This window comes from Saimiri boliviensis, chromosome 12, assembly GCF_048565385.1.
Source record: "Saimiri boliviensis isolate mSaiBol1 chromosome 12, mSaiBol1.pri, whole genome shotgun sequence".
Lineage (NCBI taxonomy): Eukaryota > Metazoa > Chordata > Mammalia > Primates > Cebidae > Saimiri > Saimiri boliviensis.
In genome coordinates, this window is record NC_133460.1 from 98,344,711 (window position 1) to 98,367,842 (window position 23,132).

The window sequence follows — 23,132 nt, forward strand, 5'->3', positions numbered from 1 at the left end:
TTCTTGACTTACTAACTGTGGGATGTTGAAGAAAAAGTTACTTAATGATCTGTATTTTTGTTTTCTCTAAAACATTAAAATCATAGTCATGTAGTTACTATGAGCATGGCTGGATGACTAGTTGGCATGCTCACTATTGGATCAGTGCTTGGCACATAAAAAGTTTTAATGTGTGTCAGTCACCAGCTGAGCACAATTGAAATATGTGCATTTAATTTTTAGAAATGTGTTTTGCTACATTGTGTTTTAAAATTTCATTTTCTTTAATTTTTGTTTGTTTGTTTGTTTTTTAGTTAAGATGAGGTCAGTGCCAGATCTGTTGGAGGCATGCTGGGAGAAGGGGATAAGAGTGGAAAAGTGGGAATGGACAGGTGGGGAAATGAAAGGGACTGATAATGTGCATTTGAGTAAGAAGTTCATTCTATAATTGACTAGCCTTTTTTTTTCTTTAAATAAAGCATTGTGTTGCACATACACTCTACATGTCTATTGAAAATCTTTACACAGTGGAAGACAAAAGCAAGAGTAGCATTCATTGCATAAAGCCATCCTTTATATTTCTGTAGATTGACCTAGAAGCTGAGAAGGTGAGCACTGTAGCTGGCATTGGAATTCAAGGTACAGATAAAGAAGGTGGAGCAAAAGGAGAACAACAGCCTATTAGTTCCCCTTGGGATGTAGTTTTTGGAACGTCAGGTATGTGAACTTTTAATATTAAATGTAAAAGTAAATTTTATTTAATGAAAATAAGATTTAAAAATATTCTTGAGATGGTCATTTGGACTAATTCTATTGCTAGTTACTTTATTTTATACTTTTATACCTATGCCTTGGAGTTTGTTAATCATGTAAAAACAAAGCTAGCAGTAATATAGATATATATTATATATACTAGGGTATATACTATATATAATATTACATATTATATTTTATCTATAAGATAGACTATGTGTTACTCTAAAGAATTATATATTAGATGCATCTTCCAATTAATGTAGTTCTGAATATTCTTATATTGAAAAGATGATGCTTTCAGAACTTCAGATTATTCTTGAACAGTAATCAATAAAAATAAATTTATTAATTTATTATTTTTAAATAAGGAACTTACAGTGTCCTTACATACTCTAGTTTGATAAAGAAATCAAAGAGGCAGCTGCTTTTTTAGATTGAAATTTGTATTAAAGTATGATCGCTTTTTTGAACAATTAAACTTATACCCGACTGAATTGTGTAGATATTGATAATGAATGAAACTTAACCTTATCTTTATTATCTTTATTACCTCATCATTGACTAAAAGAAACTGAGGAATACTTTTATTAGTATTCTTATTTTTTATTGGCTCTTAGTGGTACTGAGATGGTCATTTACATGTCTAATATTGGATTAATGAGTAAGCAAAGTTAGTAGAATACATTGAAAATGGAATCTGGGACTAAATGGTTGGTGTCTTCTTAATATATTTAAAGAATGTGTTACTACCAACTTAGTTGAAGGGCTTTACATTTGACATAATTTTCTGTTATGATGCCAATTTAATTATGATTCAAAGACCCTACTTTTTGTTCTTAGTAACATTTATAAAGCACTTAATATGCATAAAATAAATGAGTGGACTTCTAGTACTACCTGCACTTAACATTTATCTTAAGTATTTTGTGTAGGTTGTTTCTGAGAACTCTATTTATGGAATTGAATGTTATAAACATCTATAATTTGTTTCATAGTTCACCAAGGGGGTTGGTAAGGGACACTTCATATGTAGAGAATTTTGAAAGAGTAATATAATGAACTAAAACTCAGTCTCCGTTTTATTACCATGCATTAGCAATTCTAAATAATTTCAGGGAAAATCCTCATCAGTACTTTTCATTTTTACGTCCCTGCGTTTGATACACCAGGAAGCTATTTGAACATATATTTTATAGATGGGGAAAATAGTCTGAAACATATCTGTCAGTAACATAGTAGTAGTGGTTGATTAATTATTGCTTTGGTGTGATACTGCCATCTCTCAAGGAAGAAAAAAAAGTATGCCTTTTGTGTATAAACCCCTAGTGATTTATAGTCAGTAATCCCTAAAGTAAGTTAGTTATTGATATTTATATTTTACAACTTATAACCTATACCTACTGGGTCTGTTGGTAATTGCCACAAAAATGCTGCATTCCCAAACTTTTACAAACCTAAGCCTTTATTTCTTGCTCATATATGAGATTAGAGTTCATCTGATAAATGCTGAGCCAGACTGGGCTTGGTTCTAAGCTGTTTCTTAGGTCCAGATCTGGTTCATTTGTTATTCATCTTTCTTGGACTAACGGCTTTCTCAGACATTTTCTTCTCTTGACAAAAGGCAGGAGTACAAGACGGTAAGACCTCTTTGCTCTTGACATGTTTTCCTACCTTCTGTTACTAAAATAAGTCACATAACCAAGCTCCAAGCCATGGAGCAGTGATGTGCAGTTTACCTGTATGAGTCCATGGCAAGGATGTGGATATATAACATTACTAGAGATGAGTGAGGAATTGAGAATAGTAATTATAACCTATCACACATATCAAAATTTGCATTGCTTAAAAATAAGATATACCTTCCTGAATGCTTTGCTAAGTTAGATTTATGTAATGGCCAAGAAGTAGTTAATTTTTTTTCTAGGCTTAAATTTTTAAAATCATACTTTCTGGCATGGAATTTCTTGTTGTTTATCTCTGTGTTGAGAATGCACCCACATTGCTTTGAAGGCAAATTGTGATTGTTGATAAGCACTCCCTCACGTTGCAACTGGAGTGACTATTTCAGACTCAGATTTTTACTAAGTTCAGTTTTCGTTAAACAAAATGAATCCTACCTTAGCTCAACAGATCATGGTTCAGCATTTAATTTACACCTGAAAATATCTTTACTGCAGGTACTTGGCAGGAGGAGTAATCTTGCTTCCACTTAATCTCAGCATCTTACAGAGTGCTCATTAATAGAAAATGGTTTTCAGGTACTGTGTGAAAGACCTGTAATCACAATGACTGCTCTAATCCATGAGTTTTTAGCCTTGTATTATATACCAAGGCATTGGTGGTTTGGCTTTACAAGGTACTTATAACTTACTGGGTGTTAACTCAGAAATTCTGAGAATTTAATATTTGGGGAAATTGGTCAGATTTGGATCAGATTTTCAAAGTGGTATTTTACTCAAAACATTTTAAGAACCACTGCTTTAAATTACTCTAAAATCCAATCCTGGATTAATTTATGTTGTCAGAGTATGGAGAAATTGGATCATAGATTAGCTCTACTTATGATTATTTTTACAAAATTGTATTTTAGTATGAGCTGTTCTATAGTACAAGTCAACAAACTACCGCTACATCTAGCAGCCTGGACAAATAAAACAAGGAATACTTTGAGTGATAAAAGCAAGTTACAGAATATGTACAATATAATTTCTTTACATGTAGAAATCTACAATATTTCTTTTAAAAAGTACAGTAGCTTTTAATACAATCATTGGGAGATCCATTCAGACATAATAAAGTTAAAAAGAAGAATGATAAATGTACATCTTATACTACTGGTTCCTTGTGGTAGGAGGAGGAATAGGGTATGATCACAGAGGGATGCACAGCATTTTAAATAATGTTTTCTTGAGTTTGGTAGTGTGCACATGGGTGTTATTATTTTACCTTGAAATATGACATGTATTCCATAGCCATATTTAATGAAAATTAAACATTAAAAAGAAAAAATAGATGGGGTAAAGAGAATGAAATATAGCGAGGACAAATACTAAACGAAGGATTCCAGCTTAATAAACAACATACTTCAAGAAGAGATTAGGCAGGGGTAGCTAATACATATATCCGACAGAATAGACTCTAAGTCAAAAACTATAAAGAGACAATGTCATGTAATAAAAAAGAGTCAATTTATCAAGAAGTTATAACAAATGTAAATATGTATACCCAATGCAAAGCACCTAGATATATAAAGCAAATATTAATAGAGCTGAAGGGAGAGATAGACTGTATTACAATAATAGTAGACTTTGATACCCCACTTTCAACGTTTGATTATCTAAACAGAAAATGAGTAAGGAAGCCCTGGACTTGAACTATGCTTTAAACCAAATGGACTTAACACATATTTATAGAGTAATTCAACAGCAACAAAATGCACATTCTTCTCAAATGTACACAGAACATAGATCATATATTAGGCCACAAAACAAATCTTAACAAATGTAAGAAGTTCGAAATTATATTGAGTATCTTTCTGACCACATTGGCATAAAATGAGAAATCGATAACAGGAGGAATCTTGAAAAACTTGAAAATATGTGAACATTAAACAAAATACTCTTGAAGAACCAGTGGGTCAAAGAATAAATTAAAAGGGAAGTTTTAAAATGTCTTGAGATAATATAAATGAACATGAAAACTCAGCATATCGAAGCTTACAGAATGCAGCAAAAGCAGTCCTGAGAGGGAAGTTTATAGCAATAAATGCCTACATCAGAAAAGAAGAGAGATTTAAATAACTTACTGTCACACCTTCAGGAACTAGGAAAAAACATGAAGAACAAACTAAACCCAAACTCAGTGGAAGGAAAGAAATAACAAAGGTCAGAGCAAAAGTAAACAAGACACAAAAGATAAATGAAACTGAAAGTTTTTTTTTTTTTTTGAAAGTTAAAATCAACAAACTTTTAGCTAAACAAAGGAAGAGAGGTGACTCAAACAAAATCAGAAATGAAAGAGAAAACAACTAGTACTATAGAAATACAAACAATCATAAGAGACTACTAGGAACAACTGTACACCAACAAACTGGGAAACATAGAAGGAATGGATGAATTCCTGGCAACGTGCAAGTCACCATACTGAATCAGGACGAAATAGAAAAGCTGAAGAGACCAATAATGGGAAAGGAAAGTAAATCAATAATAAAAAAATTTCCCTTCAAAGAAAAGCCCAAGACTCAATGACTTCACTGCTGAATTCTGCCAAACATTTAAAGAACCATACCAATCATTCTCAAACTCTTCTAAAAAATTGAAGAGAGAATACTTCCAAACTTATTTTCCAAGGACAGCATTGCCCTGATACCAAAGCCAGTTAAGGACACTACAAGAAAACTACAAGCCTATATGCAAAAATTCTCAACAAATTACTAGCAAATTGAAGGCAACAGCATATTAAAAAGATCATTTACCATGATCAAATGGGATTTATCCCAAGGAAGCAAAGGTGGTTCAACATACATAAGCCAATAATTGTGATATATTGGCATAAAGGAGAAAAACAACATGATCATCTCAATAGATGCAGAAAAATATTGTACAAAATTCAACATCTGTTCATGATAAAAACTCAAAAAAAAAATAAGTGTAGGAGGAACATAAGAAAGCTATATATGGCAAGTTCACAGCTAACATCCTCAATGGTGAAAGTTAAAATGTTTTCCTCTAAGATCAGGAACAAAGATGTTCACTCTTGCCACTTCTATTCAGCATAGTCCTGGAAGTCCTAGCTAGAGTAATTAGGCAAGAAAAATAAATACAAGGCATCCATATGGAAAAAGAAAAGTGAAATTGTCTCTATTTGCTGATGACATGATCTTATATATAAAAAATGCTTATGACTCTACCAAAAGACTATTAGAGCTGATAAATTTGGTAAAGATTCCAAAATCAACGTACAAAAATTAGTAAGTGTTTCTATATACTAACAATGAATATCCAAAAAGGAAATTACGGAAACAATTTCATTTACAGTAGCATTTGAAAAGGTAAAATACTTAAGAGTAAATTTAACCAAGGAGGTGGAAAGATATGTTTTCTACAGAAAACTATAAAACATAGATGAGAGAACTTGAAGAGGGCAAATAAATGGAGAGATATCTCATGTTCATGGATTGGGAGATTTAATATGGTAAAATGTTCATACTACCCAAAGCATTCTACAGATTCAGTGTAATTTCTATCAAAACTGTGCCATCATTTTTCGTAGAAATAGAAAAAAACTATCTTAAAATGTGTATGGAACTGGAAAAGATCCTGAATATGAATAACCAAAGCAATCTTGAGCAGAAAGAACAAAGCTGGAGGCATCACACTTCCTGATTTCAAAATACGAAGCTATTGTAATCAAAACATCATGGTACTGTTATAAAAACAGACATATCGACCAAACAGGATAGAAAACCCAGAAATAAACCCAAGTATTTGCAGTCCAGTGGTTTTCAACAAAAGTGCCAAGAACATACAATGAGGAAAGGACAATTCCTTTCATAAATGGTTTTGGGAAAATTGGATAGCCACATACAGAAGAATGAAATTGGACTGTATCATATTCAAAAACCAACTCAAAATAGATTAAAGACTTATAAGCCCTGAAACTGTAAAGCTACAAGAAGAAAATGTGAAAAGTTCCACGACATCCATCTGGGCAATGAATGATTTCTTGGATAGGACTCCAAAAACACAGGCAACAAAAGCAGAAATAGACCAGTGGGATTGCATCAAAACAAAAAGCTCCATATAGCAAAGAAAACAGTTAACAGAATGAAGAGACAACCTATGGGTTGAGACAAAATATCTGCAAACCATGATCCAGCAGTCCTACATAATAAAGGCTTTAAAATTGTTGTGTCATAGAGATATTTGCACCCCCATGTTTATTTCAGCATTATTCACAATTGCCAAGATGGAGGCAACCCAAACAATAAGGGACTTATCTCCAAAATATGTAAGGAACTCAAACTAAACTCAATAGCAAGAAAACAACCTAAACAAAATATGGGCAAAGAGTATCAACAAACATTTCTCAAAAGAGATATGAATGGCAAACAGATATGTGAGAAAATACTCGTCATCTCTAATTGTCAAGGAAATGAGAATTAGAACCATGATATTACCTCACACCTGTTAGAATGACTTTATCAAAATAACAAATGATAAATGTTGATGAGGATGCAGAAAAAAAAGAGAACCTTTGTACACTGTTGGGAATGTAAATTAATACAGCCATTTTGGAAAATAATATGGAGGTGCCTCAAGAAAACTATAAATAGAATATTCATGATCCAGCAGTCTTAATAAAGGCTTTAAAATTGTTGTGTCATAGAGATATTTGCACCCCCGTGTTTATTTCAGCATTATTCACAATTGCCAAGATGGAGGCAACCCAACTGTCCATTAGTGGATGAATGGATAAAGAAAATGTGTATCTGAGGCCGAGCGTGGTGGCTCACGCCTGTAATCCCAGCACTTTGGAAGGCTGTGGCAGGCGGATCACCTGAGGTCAGGAGTTCAAGACCAACGTGGCCAGCCTGGTGAAACCCCATCTCTACAAAAATGTAAAAATTAGCTGGGCATGATGATGGGTGCCTGTAATGCTAGCTACTCAGGAGGCTGAGGCAGGAGAATCGCTTTAACCCAGGAGGCAGAAGTTGCAGTGAGCCAAGATCATGCCACTGCACTCCATCCTGGGCAACAGAGTAAGACTTCATCACTAAATTTAAAAAAAAAAAAAGAAGAAGAAAATGTATTTCTGCATACTGGAGTACTACACAAATTTAAATACTGTCATTCATGACAACATGGATGGAAGCAGAGGACATTATGCTAAGTGAAATAAGCCAGACAGACAGATACTGTATGATCTTATTTGTGGAATCTAAAAACATCAGTCTTAGGCCGGACATGCTGGCTCATGTCTGTAATCTCAGCACTTGGGGACACTGAGGTGAGAGGATTTCTTAAGGCCAGGAGTTTTAGACCAGTCTGGTCAACATAGCGACACAGTATCTCTACAACAGAAATTTTAAAATAAAAAATAAATTTTAAAGTTTTATAAGAAAATCTCGGAAAAAGAACATAGGAATGTGGTTGCTAGAGGCTAGGAAAATGGGAAGGAGAAGAGGTTAATCAAAGTGTACAGTTTCAGTTGGAGGAATAAGTTTTAGCGATAATAGTGCACTGCGTGGTGACTGACCTCTGGTTATTAATATGTATTTCACAACTGTTACAAGAATAGAGTTTTTAACATTTGCACCACAGAAAAAAATGTTGATAAGGTCATGGATATGTTAGTTTGATTGAATCTTTCTACAGTGTATGCATAGATCAAAGCATTACATTGTACCCTATGAATATACACAATTATTATTGGTCAATTAAAAATTTGAAAAAAGGGATCTAGGAAAGGGACCTCTCAATATTTTAAATATACCTCTCAATATTTTAAATATACACGTAATGTGTATATGAATGTGTGTATGTATTTTAAATGGTATCTGAACCTGGAAACCATCATTCTCCGCAAACTGACACAAGAGCTGAATATTTAACCTAACTATGCTGTACAGTCATAAAGGCATAAAAATAAGCATAAAAATAAGGCATAAAAATAATGTGTAAATGAATGTGTGTATGTATTTTAAATAGTATCTGAATATTTAACCTAACTATGCTGTACAGTCATAAAGGCATAAAAATAAGCAATATAAAGTGATTTTTACAAAAGTAAGTTTTATCTGTGTTCGTTTTTTAATTGTCATTCTTAATATGGCCAGAACATCATGCAGTAAAAAAATTACTCATTACAGTAAGTTCAGTTTTTCAGCAGATACTTTGTAATGTTTCTAAAATGGGTATCAGGTCTTTATTGACTCCATTCATGCCAGATAACGGCCTGAAAGATGTTTTAGCATAAAGGTTGAAACCCTTATCAGTATCTTTTTTTTTTTTTTTTTTTTTTTGGAGTCCTAGTCTGGCTGTCTTGCCCAGGCTGGAGTGCAGTGGTGTGATCTTGGCTCACTGCAACCTCTGCTGCCTGGGTTCAAGTGATTCTCCTGCCTCAGCCTCCTGAGTAGCTGGGATTATAGGCCTGTACCACCACACCTGGCTAATTTTTGTATTTTTAGTAGAGATGGGGTTTCACCATGTTTGCCAGGCTGATCTTAAACTCCTGACCTCAAGTCATCTGCCTGCCTTGGCCTCCCAAAGTACTGGGATTACAGGTATGAGCCACTGCACCCAGCTGAAACCCCTATCAGTATCTAAGTACTTTAGACTTTACCTGATTTTGAGTCATTTATAGAAAGCATAACGTGCCAGAATCCCATTAACCTTTTTGGGCCCTTTAATCAGTATTTTCCCTAGAGAGAAGTTTAGCCACTCTTTTACAGTCTTTAATGGTTGAAATCCAACTATTTAGTATGCTAGTCTGATAATCGACAGTGTTGGTATTTATGTGCTTCAATAATATGCTTCTCTGACTTCCATTATTAATGTGATATATAATACCATGAAAATATTTTTGCTTTAAAAATAATCAGATGACACAGAAAGTTTTGAAGGAATAAATTTGATACAGTACGACTAGTACATTTTTGTTTTGTTAAAATAAGAAGTTGTATCTTTATGTCTAAAATTTGAGAGAAGATTCTTACACTACCTTATCACATTGGTTAAGTTTTTTAGATTAATTAGGTATAATTTACATAAAGTAAAATTTATCCTTATTAGCTTTATAATTCTATGAAATTTGACAAATATGTGCAGTCTTATAACTTTTACCACAGTCAGGATACAAAATATTTTCATTATCCCAAAAAATTATTTCTTAGCCTATTGTGGGGTCCCCTCCAACCATCACCACACCCACTCCAGCAACTGGCAGCAGTGATCTCTCTTCTGTTCTCTGTCATCTTTCATGGCTGGCTTCTTCCATTTAGCATAATGCTTTTGAGATTCATCCCTGTAGTTCCTTGTATCAGTAGTTTGTTCTCTTTTACCATTGAGTAGTAGTTCATTGTATGGCTCTACTCAGTTTGTTTATTCATTCACCAGTTGATAGACATTTGAAGGTATTTCTAGTTTTCAGTGGCTATAAAAAACCTCCATAAACATTTATGCACAGTTTTTGTGTGTGTGTGTGGTAATACGCATTTAAAACTTCTTTTGGGCAGATGCCTAGGAATGAGATTACTGGGTCATATGGTACGTGAATGTGTATAAGAAACTGCCAAATTGTTTTCCACAGTGGCTGTTTTCTTAAAGTCCCAAATGTCTGTTGGGAGTCATTGCTTCTGCCTGAAGAACTTCTTAGGACACAGATCTGCTGACAGTGACTTCTCTTCCCTTTATTCTGTTCTGAAAAATTATCTAGCTTTCATTGTGAAAGTTATTTATGTTCCATATGTGAATCTGGATTAACATTTTTTTCTTAATACTTTAAAGATGTCACTCCATTGTCTTTTGACTTACATAGTTTTCCACAAGATATCTGTTTTAACATTATCTCTTGTTCTTTATATGTAAAGTGTGTTTTTTTCTCTGATTGCTTTCAGGATTTTATCTTTGGTTTTCATTAGTTTTATAAACCTAAGAATTACCTTCTTGGAATTCTCAGATCTGTGGTTTGATGTTCATTATTTTCAAGAAATTCTCACTCATTTCTTCAGATATTTTTTTCTGCCCCTTTCTGTATTTCTCTTCCTGGGACTTCAGTTACTCATGTTAGATTTCTTTTTAATATTATATTCAATAACTCTTGCATATTCTGTTCTTTTTATTCACTCTTTTTTTTTTTCTTTTTGTGCAGTAATTTCTATTGATTTATCTTCAGGGTCACTAATTCTTTTTTCAGCTGTGTCTAGTCAACTGATGAGCCTGTTGTATTGGTCCATTCTCACACTGCTATAAAGATACTACCTGAGACTGGATTATTTCTAAAGAAAGGAGGGTTAATTAACTCACGGTTCCACATGGCTGGGGGGACCTCAGAAAACTTAAAATTATGGCAGAAGGTGAGGGGGCAATAAGTCACATCTTACTTAGCAGACAGGCAAGCCAGAGTATCAAGAGAGAAGTGCCAGATACATATCAAACAACCAGATCTCTTAAGAACTCATTCACTATTGCAAGAACAGCATGGGGGAAACTGCCCCCATGGTTAATCACTTCCCATCAGGTCCCTCCCTTGACATGTGGGGATTACAATTCAAATTACAGTTCAGGATAAGATTTGGGTGGGGACATGGCCAAACCATATCATTTGTTGAAGGAATTTTTTATCTCTAATATTGTGCCTTTTTAATACAGTATTTGCATTTCTTATAGATTCATCTCTGCTGAAATTTCCTATCTATTTAGGTGTCTTGGCCACCTTTTTCTCTAGGTTCTTTAACATACTCTATATAGTTATTTCAAAGTCTGTGTTTGATAGGTCCAAATTTGGGGACTGTCCTCGAGTCTGTTTCTGATCATTCCTTTGTTATTTAAAAGTGGGTAATTTTTTTTTCTTTTATGTGTGTCTTCTTATTGTTTGTTATATGTCAGTCATCTTGTATAAAACAATAGAGGCTGAGCTAAATAGCACTTAGGTTATCGTTATGAAGATTTAGTCAGTTTGGTCAGGAGCTAAGCTGGGCCTTAGTTTTATTATTGCCAGGTCAATGCACCATATCTTTCAAATTCCTCCAGCTGGGCAGCTGTTGCCTTCTGATTTTACCTTAGCACAGGGGCCTAGATTAGCTGGATAGTTTTCTGAAGTGTTAGCACTCTACCCTCAGCTTTTGGTCATCCCTGTACAATGAAGCCACACCGTGGTTCCCTCTCTCCATCTTAGTAGTTGTGTAACTTGGGACAAGTTTCATAGCCTCTTTGTACCTCAGTTTCCCCATCTAAATTGAGGATACAACTAGTACCTACCTGAAAGGCTTATCATGACGATGAGAATTAATATATGTAAAGCACTTAGAACAGTGCCTGGTGCATAGAAAGCATAATATACGTGTTTGCTATTATCATTATTTTCTATAAGATAAGAATTTTGTTATAAAGTGTCACAAACAGATGCTGATAATCTGAAGCAAACTAAAAATGGGAAGGCAAGGGACTAGAAAATAAAGGTTAAAGGGATTATTCAACCATAGACCTTTGCCAGGGAGAGAAAGGCAGAGGGATAAACCTCGCTATGCATCCTGGAGTAGGAGGCTGTGGGTACATTTAATCAGATCCCTGTTTCTAGTCACATACAGAAATGCACTTGAGTACTTGATACCAGAGCTAAGTCCATGGGTCGGAGGCAGAAGGGAGGGCGAAAGGGGGCGAGCAAGAGAACCGAACCAAAGAGCACAAGCTCACTTCCGTAGTTCTTTTATTCTTACCAGAACACTGATTATCTGGAGTCAGATTCACTAATGAATTCATTTTCCAAGTTTAGCTGTGTGAATTTCAGCAAATTATTTAGCCTCTTTGAAGCTGGTTTTTTATAAAATGAAGACGATGATAATAAGACTTTTTAAGGTTGTTAAATTAAAGGAACTAATCCATGTAAAGTGATTAGCTCAGTGCCATCAACACAGAAAGTGACCTGGATGGTGATTATCATCATCCTAATAAGTTGGTATATAGATTTCCAAACACCTGAACCCTGACCTGACACAACCGCTGCTTCTCTACTTCTCATTCCTCGGGCATCTTAAGGAAATTAGTACACAGAGACCAAAACTAAACCAACGCGCGTATTTTCTCTGTCACTGGGAAGCTTTTGCCTTCTTGTTGTAAGCCTCAGCTGAGCTAGACCAACCTGTCTGGAGAACTAGGTAGTGGAGCTAAATTTGATCTTTTACTCAGCTATGCACCAACATAGCTTTCCTTTGCCAAGACAGAGGCTCTAAAAGCAAGCCAAGAAAAGCAAGTGGTTTTGTTCCTAAGGCTTAGAGCTAAATTTGCTTAACTCACCCTTCTGAGATTTTCTTAGAGTGGGACATTGAAGTGAATGAGAAAGAGGCAGTTTTCAAGGTGGGAACAGGATGACAAACCAGTTCAGAAGGAATTCTTGCAGTAATCCCTGATGGCGGCTTAGGTCGAGGTGGAGGTGGTGAGAAGTGGTCAGATTTTGGATATATTTTGAATAAGAAGCCTACATAATTTGCTGATGGATCATCACGTGTGACAATGTGAGAGAAAGGAGGAATTAAGGATGAGTCCAAGGCTTGTGACCTGAGAAGCTGAAAGGATTTTCATTTACTTGGTCAACCTTGCAGTCTTGTTACCTACAAGGATCTAACATTGGCCGGAGCTGACTTTTCAATGAAGATAAGTTGTATAAAAATATCTGTTTATTTCCCTCGATAACAATTCTCAGTGTAGAAGGCTTATAAATCTTTTGTTAGATTTACCCTTAGGTGTTTGATGTTTTTTAATGTCATTATAAATTTTCTTTTATGTTTGTTTGCTGCTGTAAATATAAAATAATTTATAATATAATTTATAAATAAAATTGATAAAATAATTTATCCTTGCTTACTGACTATACTCAACATGGCTAAATTCCTCTATAAAATTGTGAAGATTTTCTGTGTACATAATTCTGTCATCTGCTAATAACTACAGTTTTATTTCTAATCTTTGTATACTCCTCTTCTTTTTCCTTCTTTGTTGCACAAACTAGGAGCTCCATAAGGTGTTAAATAGAAATGCTGATAGTAGGTATCAACACTCATTTTTATTCTCAGGGGATGTTTGCTGTATTTTATTCTTAAGGAGGATGTTTACTATGACTCTCTTAAAAATGTTCTTTATAAGATTAAATAAAATGCCTTCTGATCCTAGTTTGCTAAGAGTTTTTATCATGAATGGAAGCTTTTTAGAGATGTTGAAAGGCTTTATTGTTATGCGTGGCTTCAGAGTTCTCAGCCCTATCAGATCCCAAATCCCCTCCTATAATAAATTTTCTGAAACGCCTCCTTTACCATATCTAAAGTGAAATTCATAGGTAATGGAATCCACCTGTGCTGTGTGTGTGTGTGTGTGTGTGTGTGTGTGTGTGTGTGTGTGTGTGTATAAAGAAGAAATAAGCATAATTTATAGTAAAATAGTGTAATCATTATGTAAATGATCTGGCATGACTATGTTATCATACAATATATTACCCATCAAATATCCAAAGCATTTTTTAGGGTGGGCGTCCACTCCCATTCAGCGTCAGTGTTTGAAAGGATAATAGCTCAGGTTTACATCTATAGCAGACTTCTTTGATTACAAATGAATCATTACTACTATTAGGGAATACCAACCATCATTCGGATAGTTTTAGGGCTTTTATGTATAATGACAAAATAAAGGACCATTTTTCCTTTTTTGTGGCATCTAAGGGAAAGTTTACCCATTAAACAAATACCTACTGAGCATTTGCCTTGTGCCAGGCACTAACTATTCTATGTGCTGCTAATAAAATTGCTAATAAAAGCTGCCAGCCTCCTCTTAGACCTTATGGTCAATAGAGGAGAAATGCAGTAAATTAATAAATATATAACATGTAAGAGTGATAAATGCTACCATGAAAAATAAGCAAGGTAAGGAGCTAAGCATGGGGTGTGTGTGTGTGTGTGTGTGTGTGTGTGTGTGTGTGGTATTAGGAGGAGCAGGGAAGAAGCTTGAGCAGAGATCTGAATGAATGTTCATATCTGGAGGTAAGCTTTCTAGGAAGAGGAAAGAGGGAGCACACTAGGTATAAAAGTTGAAAGACAGCAAATTGTTCAGCACCTAACATGATGCCTGGCACCATGTTAGGTACTTTGCTTACATTGTTTAATTCATTCCAGTAATCTTATGTAGAGAGTGATGATGTGCTTATTTTACAGATAAGGAAATTGAGGCTCTCACATTACATAGTGATGCATTTATGATTCAAATCCAGACCCACCTGGTTCCAAAGCTAAGGAAGGTGAAGGAATGCTTTCAGGAGCCCTCTTCTTTTAGTGCTCTGTCACATTACCATAAGAGTAACTTTATTTCATTCAGAGAAATGAAAGAACTGGGTAGAGGACTTGAAAACAATCATTTACATTTTTTCATGTAGCATTTTAAAAATATTTAAACCAATAAAGGCTTTGAAATGCCGTGAATGGAAGACATTCCAAAATAAGTTAGAATGAATAAGATTATTCATTTTTGTGAGCTTTCTATGTTTTTGTTTCTATTATCTACTAAACTTTGTTTTGTTTGGTCATTTCCATAGTTGATGATACCATTGACTATGCAGGAACATAAGACTCAATCATTTTCATTGTTTAATACTAAAAAGTTTATTGTCTTAGATTTATGGTAGATTTAATATAACTAAGCAATTATAAACTGAGTGCTTTCTTAGGTACCAAATACCTGTTGATAATATGTGCATTGTTAATACTCACTGTAAAATTAACAACCTTCTTAAGTGGAAGAGATTGTGTTATACTTTTTACCCTCTTTGGTGTCTGTTGAAGGGCTGTTCAGTTTGTAAATGTATTTATATTTTTCTAGTACAAATACTATAAAATTAAGGTCCAGATTCACTAAATAATGATTGTGGCTAACATTTGAGTGATGTTACCTCCAAGCATTACTCTAAGTGCGTCACATGCTTTGAACCTTTTATTTGAATGTTAGTATAATCTAAAATAACAACATTTTATTAGCTTAGATTTCCTGTTCATTTTAGTAGTCCCAAGTTATGGCTCTAGAATAACTGAAACATTATGGTATGCTAAAAATTAATTGTGGAAAGCTTTTGATCTAGTTTAAGGTGATTAAGCAGAGACAGTCCCCAAAATATGTGCATGCCAGTATCACTTTTAGTATAGTTTGTATCATGTAAAATAAGAAATCAAATGTTTAAAAATATTGTTAATGCCTACTGTAAAATTAACAAACTGCTGAGGCAGAGTTCAGATGCAGAGATGCAGAGGACGTATTGCCAGTAAAAATACTTTAGATTCCTGTGAAATTGTTGCCGGTAAAATGGGAAATCTTAAAAAGTAAACCTTTCACAAGAAAACAAGATTTTTAAAGATAACTTGAAACATTGCAAATATTTTTATTTGTCAGGTGATTCATAAGCATATTGTTATCTTCCATAAATGAACATTTTAAAACCATTGGAGTGTTTGTATTAACCAAATACGTATATAATAATTATGATTTATTTTTATAAAGGTTCAGAAGTCCAAAGAGATGACATTCTGTGGATAGCCATGGCAGGGACTCATCAGATATGGGCACTCCTACTGGATTCTGGGAAACTGCCTAAGAAAAAGTAAGTGACAGCCTCTTTCTTCGAGTAGACTGTACTGCTTGGCATTCATAGAATTTCTTTTTTCAAAGTCACCATCCTCACTGTACCAGTCAGGATGTGTTAGGTTAAACTGCCATAGCATACAACGCAGATTCTCAGTGGCTTAAAACGAGGTATGTTTCTTGCTTACTCGCATGGGTTCATTGGGGAGTACTACTCTGCCACCCAGGCTGATGAAATAGCCACGGTCGGGAGCTTTGCCAGTCATCCTGGCACAGTAAGAGAGAAAGAGGTGGTAAGTCACTCACTGAGTCTTAAAATTTCTACTCAGAAGTGACACACATCGCTTCTACTTACATTTTATCAGCCGGAGTAAGTCTCATGGCCACACTTCACTTCAGGAAACCTGCAAAGAACCATTCTTTTTAATGTCCAGAAGGAGAGCTAAGAATATTCGGTGGGCCCTTATCTTTTAAGATATAGCTGAACTGTCGCTAACCATTCATTCAAATAGTTGAATACCACATAGCAGAGTGCTTAATAACCCACTTTTTGTAGTCAGGCTTGAGATTGAATCCTGGCTCTGCCATTTATTATCTGTATGAGTTTAGGAGAGCCACTTTAACTTTCAAAGCCTCAGTTTCCTTATTTATATTAGCTCGTAGCCTTGCTTTGAGAATTAATAATATATGTGAAGAGCTTGGTATAGTGCCTAACATGTACAGTAAACATAGGTAGCTTTGCTGTCAAGAGGATATAAGGATGAAAGGGTTGTGTCTGTAAAGCTTCTCATATTTTTTCCTTGGAGCCTTTCCTCTTCCCCCTGAACTCCAGACACAGCTGGCCATACTCGTCTCTGTGACCTCACCGTACCGTACCTAGTATATAGTTACATCACTGCACTAAGTTTTCCTGCGCTGCCTCACTGCCCCGTCCCCTTTCTCCCTCTTCTTTTTTGATTGTTCTTTTTAGCCATTTCCTTCCTTCTACTAAACCGTCTCATAGAGGAAGGGACCCTCTCCCGTTCATTTTTATATCCATTGTATCTATCACAGTATTTGGTACCTAAGAGGAGCCCAGTAAGGGTTTGAGAATAAATGAGTAAAAGCCATTAACCAGAAAGGCTGTCAAATAGCTGTAGAAAATGATCATTTCAAGTTACCTTTATTAATAGAAAGCAGCATTTGTATAGATATTTCAAAATAGCAGATATTCCAAATAGTGTGTATGTTTGTGCATGTTGCTTTGGACACATTTATATAATGTGTTAAGACATTTAATCATTTATCTAGCAAATATTTATGAAACCTACTATGTGCTAGGCAACAGGGATGAAATAATATGCTCACTATGTTAAGGATAAAATGAAAAGGTGTGGTTGCTATCATCAGTGGACTTAGGAAAAATCAGATCAGCAAAAAAAATTAAAAATTAGTTTATGCAAAAGGAAGCACTGCAAATTGTAATTGTTCCCTGTATAAGTAAGAGGAGGACCCAACATCAATAAGATTTGAGTTGTCAAGGAGGGCTTCTTGGAAGAGGTAACTAAACAGACACCTGATAGAGTAGTAGAAGTTAGAGGGGACAGTGGGAAGTTTTCCAGGCAAGAGTTGGCACTAGTGATGTCAGTAGAAGCCAGATCACACCGTGCCTTGTGAGTACTTTTAAGGGATTTGGATATTCTACAAGCCTTTTTAGAAAGGTTTAAGCTGGGAAGTGACAGGATTAGATTTGTGTTTTTGAAAGAACACTGGCAGTACTCAGAGTGGAACAAGACTAGAGACAGAGATACCATTGAGGAGCCTATTGCTGTTATCCAAGCAAGAAATGATAGTAGCCTGAACAGTAAGGTTACCAATAAGATTTTAGATGAAGCGTAACTGCAAACAGCAAACAGAAGGAACAGAAGTTGCCAGAATATGCTGTTCTGGGTGATGGTGATGGCTGTTTTAGACATAGATGGTCAAGAGCTGCCTACATTTCCTCATAAGTCCGGTTGTCACTCTCCTTCGTAACAGGAAATTGGCACTAGGATCATGTTGACCTGTATTTTAATTTTAAAGATGTATTATCTTTATTACTAATCTTCAGGTAGTAATGATAGCATTTTAAAAGTTACTGTTTCTCCCCACTCTTTCCTTTATTTAATTAATGAGTCGTTTTTAAAGTAGTAAGACTACTTGTAGACTCCTTTCAATTAATTTGTTTTGCATATTACTTATTACATGTATTTTACTGGCTAGTTTATGTTTATATGTTTCTTGAATAAGTGGCCATATTTTATGCATCCTAAATCCCTTTGCCTCTGTCCCCTGCTCCCTACCTAACTTATCATGGGAACATATCAGCCAGAAAGTGATCGTTAGTTCAGACTTTTGTGTGTTGTACCATATTCAGAAATGATTTACACAGACTCTTATTTTGTGTCATAAGTCAGCTGCTTCCCTTCCCTGAGCACAAAACTCTATCATGTCTTCCTTACAATCCCTGTGTCATAAACTTAGAAACCAGGGTCTAAAACTTTCTCTGCCTTATAAAAGGAATCACTGCAATAGTTCTTTAAATAGAAATTTCCCTAATGTATATAAGAAATTGATTTCTAAAATTGATTCAATTGTACATAATTATACCATGTAATTGTAAGATAATTATTTACATTTTTATGATTTTTCTTATAATAGTAATGTCTGACCTGGCTATCAAAAACTGTTCATTAATTCCTTTTGCTAGTCTCTGTTTATATACAAGAACACAAAACACTTTCAATGAAAACTGAAGCTTGAAACTATCAAGAGCTAGATAATCTTTTTAGTTCTCTTTCAGAACCTAATATTGCATGAAACTAAGAAGTTAAGAACTTAGAGTGGTAAAAACAGTCTGTCTCATCAATAGTCTGATCATTATTTTTATCTTATTATTCTCTGTCAGGAATTTCTTGTTTGACCTTTGAAAGTGATTTCAGTTTTGTGTATGTCAAAGTAAAGTAAAAAGTTTCCCACACAATGGGTAAATCAGTTGATGATTGGCAAAATGACAGTAAAAGCTGACTTGAACAATTTAACTAGGCCAAGATCACCAGTTTGTTTTTTTACAAGGCTTATCACTGTTGATTCGATCGTTTAAGTTTATTTATTTAGTAACTAATGTGAACACAATATACCACATGTTGACCCCACCTATGAACTTGTCTTTTTCAGTGAGTTAACAAAAGGAACCTGCCTTAGGTTTGCTGGAAGTGGAAATGAAGAGAATCGAAACAATGCCTATCCTCACAAGGCAGCTTTTGCTCAACCTTCAGGCCTTTCCCTGGCCTCTGAAGATCCCTGGAGCTGCCTGTTTGTAGCAGATAGTGAGAGCAGTACAGTGAGAACCATTTCGCTGAAAGATGGAGCAGTGAAGCACCTCGTGGGAGGAGAAAGAGACCCCATGGTAATGACAGTCACTCTTGCCCAGTGCCCTCAGACACTGAGCAAGCTGTCAATTTTGTGAATTACAGAAAGTTAATAAGATTTAAGATAGATTATCCTTGACCTATCTGTGAATTAAAATGAAAGTCAAACCAAAGGAAATGTGAATATAAAGCAACATGAGGAACACACCGTCTAAGAGAAGTAAACTGACTCTATGATGCATAAATGTTAAGGTTTCAGGGAGAAAGAAAAGATGAAGTATTGATTATTGGAGAAAAGAAAAAAATGTAAATAACATATTGGGCAGTGGGGTGGAAAGAGCACCAGACTAGTGGATTTGACCTGTTCCTGACCAGGTGTATTATTGTGAGTAAAACTACTAAGCACCACAGATTAATACAGGTTCAAAGTTCTGTCATTTTTTTCTAGTCTGAATCAAGTATCCAATCCTATTTATATTAAAATCAGCATTTTCCCTTTTAACTTGAATATCATTTATAACTATCTGAATTTTCACTTTGTATCCTAACAAAATACTGTAAAAATTATAATAACTGCTGTTTCTTTCCTTTTAAAAAATTAAAGAATTTATTTGCTTTTGGTGACGTTGATGGAGTAGGAATCAATGCAAAGCTTCAACACCCCCTTGGAGTAACGTGGGACAAGAAAAGAAATTTACTTTATGTGGCAGACTCCTACAATCACAAGGTGAGTCGTGACAGAATTATATAATATCTTGCTTTTTGTGTGTGGCATTTAAAATGCTGAAAGATCTGTGAGCCTCCTACAAGTGCCACTCTAAAATACAGAAAGGAGTAACAGTCTTTGACAACTATATCCCAGCTTGTTCTGCTCTTTTCTTGGTCCTTTCTTTGCCACGAGGTTGTGATGGTATTCTGAACTAGGAAAAGCACTAAACCAGTTCCAGTGGCAATGGCCAACAGCTGTGAATTGCAGCCCATCAAAGCTGCTTAGTAACATATTCAGTATATCAGGATAAGGCAAGTCACAGGGAAATTAATATGTCAATTCACAAATGAACGCTTTTGAGATATTGCATAGTTATAATGCCTGTTAGTCAATAATTTTGTTTTTAGCAGCACTTCCATTTTTGTCTGTTAAATTGTTTTATTGCATTTTTACAGAAATCAGTGGATAATAAATATTCATACAGTACTTCATGATGTGAGACCATAAATTTAATATAATTGAGCCATACTGGCAATCATTAAGTTTAACAAAAGTAGCAAATCTTCTAATGCTAGATGCTTAAGAAGACAGAGTCAGTTCAGTTTCGAAAGTGTGTCCCATTTTGAAGAAAAACAGTTCAATTAAAAAACTTTTTTGAATTCCAGAAATAATTTCATCAAAAATTGCTTCCAGAAGGCAAGATGTAGATAGGAATTTTATATAGTTTTTAGTTCTTAGAATAGAATATCTCCCCTTAGACTGTAATTTGAACGTTTGGCTTTTCAAGAAAATATGGAAATACCTGTTCCTTTTGTGAGATTTCTTGAGAATATAAATGGCAATCAGAAATTATCTAGCTTGCTTGATACTATATCCTTCCATACTACAAACATGAGATTGATCTTCAGATACATAAATTTTTGTTCTTCCTTTTTTAGATTAAAGTTGTGGATCCAAAAACAAAAAACTGTACAACATTAGCAGGAACTGGAGACACAAATAATGTTACCAGTTCCAGTTTTACCGAGTCAACTTTTAATGAACCAGGAGGCTTGTGTATTGGAGAGAATGGACAATTACTGTATGTAGCAGACACCAATAATCATCAAATTAAAGTGATGGATTTAGAAACAAAAATGGTATCTGTGGTAAGTAATTTTAGAATATAAGTTAAAGGATGTCATTTTAAGAATGATACTTAGATCCTCACAGCACTGACAGAGGCATTTTTGGTTAGGCCATCTCCAGGAGAGTAGTACGTGGATGCTTCTGTTGTGTTTTTTGACAAAGAAACCAGCAGGACTGCTTTAAGGATATCCTCCTAATCTTAAAATAAAAGTTCCATCTGTGCTGAGAGTTTGAGAAAAATACTGGAAATTGGAGAGAATCTGATGAACCTCCAAGAAAAAAAAAAGGAGAGGACTCAGATCTGTTTTTAAGTGTACAGGCATACTGACACATGCTACATACACCTGCTCTGTGGGTTAGGTTATTTAGCTTTTCTATTTTTTCAGTGATCTTTAGATTGACGTGTAATCTTTGTTTCCTTATGATGAGTCCATTATAAAATATCTTCTAACAAAAGCTTTAGAAACCACATTTCTCAAGACATTGAAAATAAGATTGTGGGAGAAACTTCAGTGAGTTGTAGTGAATTTTTAAAGATATGAACATGGTTTGTTATAGAATTTTCAAGGAGAAATATCTATTATAAACTAACTCTTGATGTATGACATTTACCTGAAAAAAATATAACAGTTTTTTCCTGAAAGTCTGGTAATTTGCACAGTATATTTCTAAAATTAAAAACACAGGGCTGGGCATGGTGGCTCATGCCTATAATTCCAGCACTTTGGGAGGCCAAGGTGGGCCTGAGGTCATGTCAGGAGTTCATACCAGCCTGGTTACATGGTCAAACCCCAATTCTACTAAAAATACACAAAATTGGCCAGGCGTGGTGGTGTGTGCCTGTAGTCCCAGCTACTTGGGAGGCTCGGGCAAGAGAATCGCTTAAACCTGGGAGGCGGAGGTTGCAGTGAGCCAAGATCACACCATTGCACTCCAGCTTGGGCAACAAGAGCGAAACTCTGTCTCAAAGGAAAAAAAAACAAAACCAAAAAAACCACAAAAAACAGATTACACAAATTACTATTGCAATGTAAGTGTCATTTCTCTTCACACAGATCTCTGATATAAGATGAATAACATCTTCTTATAGTTGGCAATGAAAATTATAAGAGAATGTAGATCTGTGTTTAAATTTATAAGCTTTTCCTTTAATTTCCTGCTATCTATAAACTGGATGATTACTTTAATTCTGCCTCATTCATAAGTGTTGGATTTTGTTGTTGTTGTCTTTGCTAAGATAAACTTTTTCTGTATCTACAAAAATAATCTTGAGGGTATCTAACTAACACATTCTAATTCAACCTAGAATGGAAATTAGTTTCATTGATACAGAATTTCATTATTCTACTAAAGTCTTAAAGTATGCTCATTCTGTAATTACTATAAAGTTCTTACGTTTTAATAACAGACTTTCTTATTTCCTAGCTTCCCATCTTCAGGTCCGAAAATGTTGTGGTAGATGGCCCATTTCTAGTAGAAAAACAGAAGACATTACCCAAATTACCTAAATCTGCTCCAAACATTGGACTTTCCCCCGTGACTGCGTGTGCTGGCCAAACTCTTCAGTTCAAACTCAGATTAGACCTCCCGTCAGGATCAAAGCTAACTGAAGGAGTACCCAGTTGCTGGTTTCTAACAGCTGAAGGTATGAGTATAAGCTTGCAAATACTAATACATCATACATTCTTGATGTTTAATCTAGTAATTTTTCATTTGTTAGGTGATATTTTCACTCTGTATGGGCAAGATTTGAAGCGGTTAATATGAACACATGAATCCAGATCCAACCCCACATTGGCAGTTTGCTTTAGTCTTCAAGAGTCTTTCCTCCCTTTTATT

At 34.9% G+C, this 23,132-nt stretch overlaps 1 protein-coding gene across 3 annotated transcripts in view; it reads left to right on the forward strand.

Annotated features, from left to right (window-relative positions):
• Positions 1-23,132, forward strand: part of NHLRC2 (NHL repeat containing 2) — a 62,333-nt gene that overhangs the window by 26,874 nt on the left and 12,327 nt on the right. For all 3 annotated transcript variants that reach the window (XM_003922188.4, XM_074382913.1, XM_039465368.2), the window contains exons 5-10: positions 567-696; positions 15,987-16,086; positions 19,263-19,494; positions 20,061-20,183; positions 21,104-21,313; positions 22,719-22,938. In XM_003922188.4, coding sequence (XP_003922237.3) covers positions 567-696; positions 15,987-16,086; positions 19,263-19,494; positions 20,061-20,183; positions 21,104-21,313; positions 22,719-22,938 — 1,015 coding nt within the window. The remainder of the gene's footprint in view (positions 1-566; positions 697-15,986; positions 16,087-19,262; positions 19,495-20,060; positions 20,184-21,103; positions 21,314-22,718; positions 22,939-23,132) is intronic.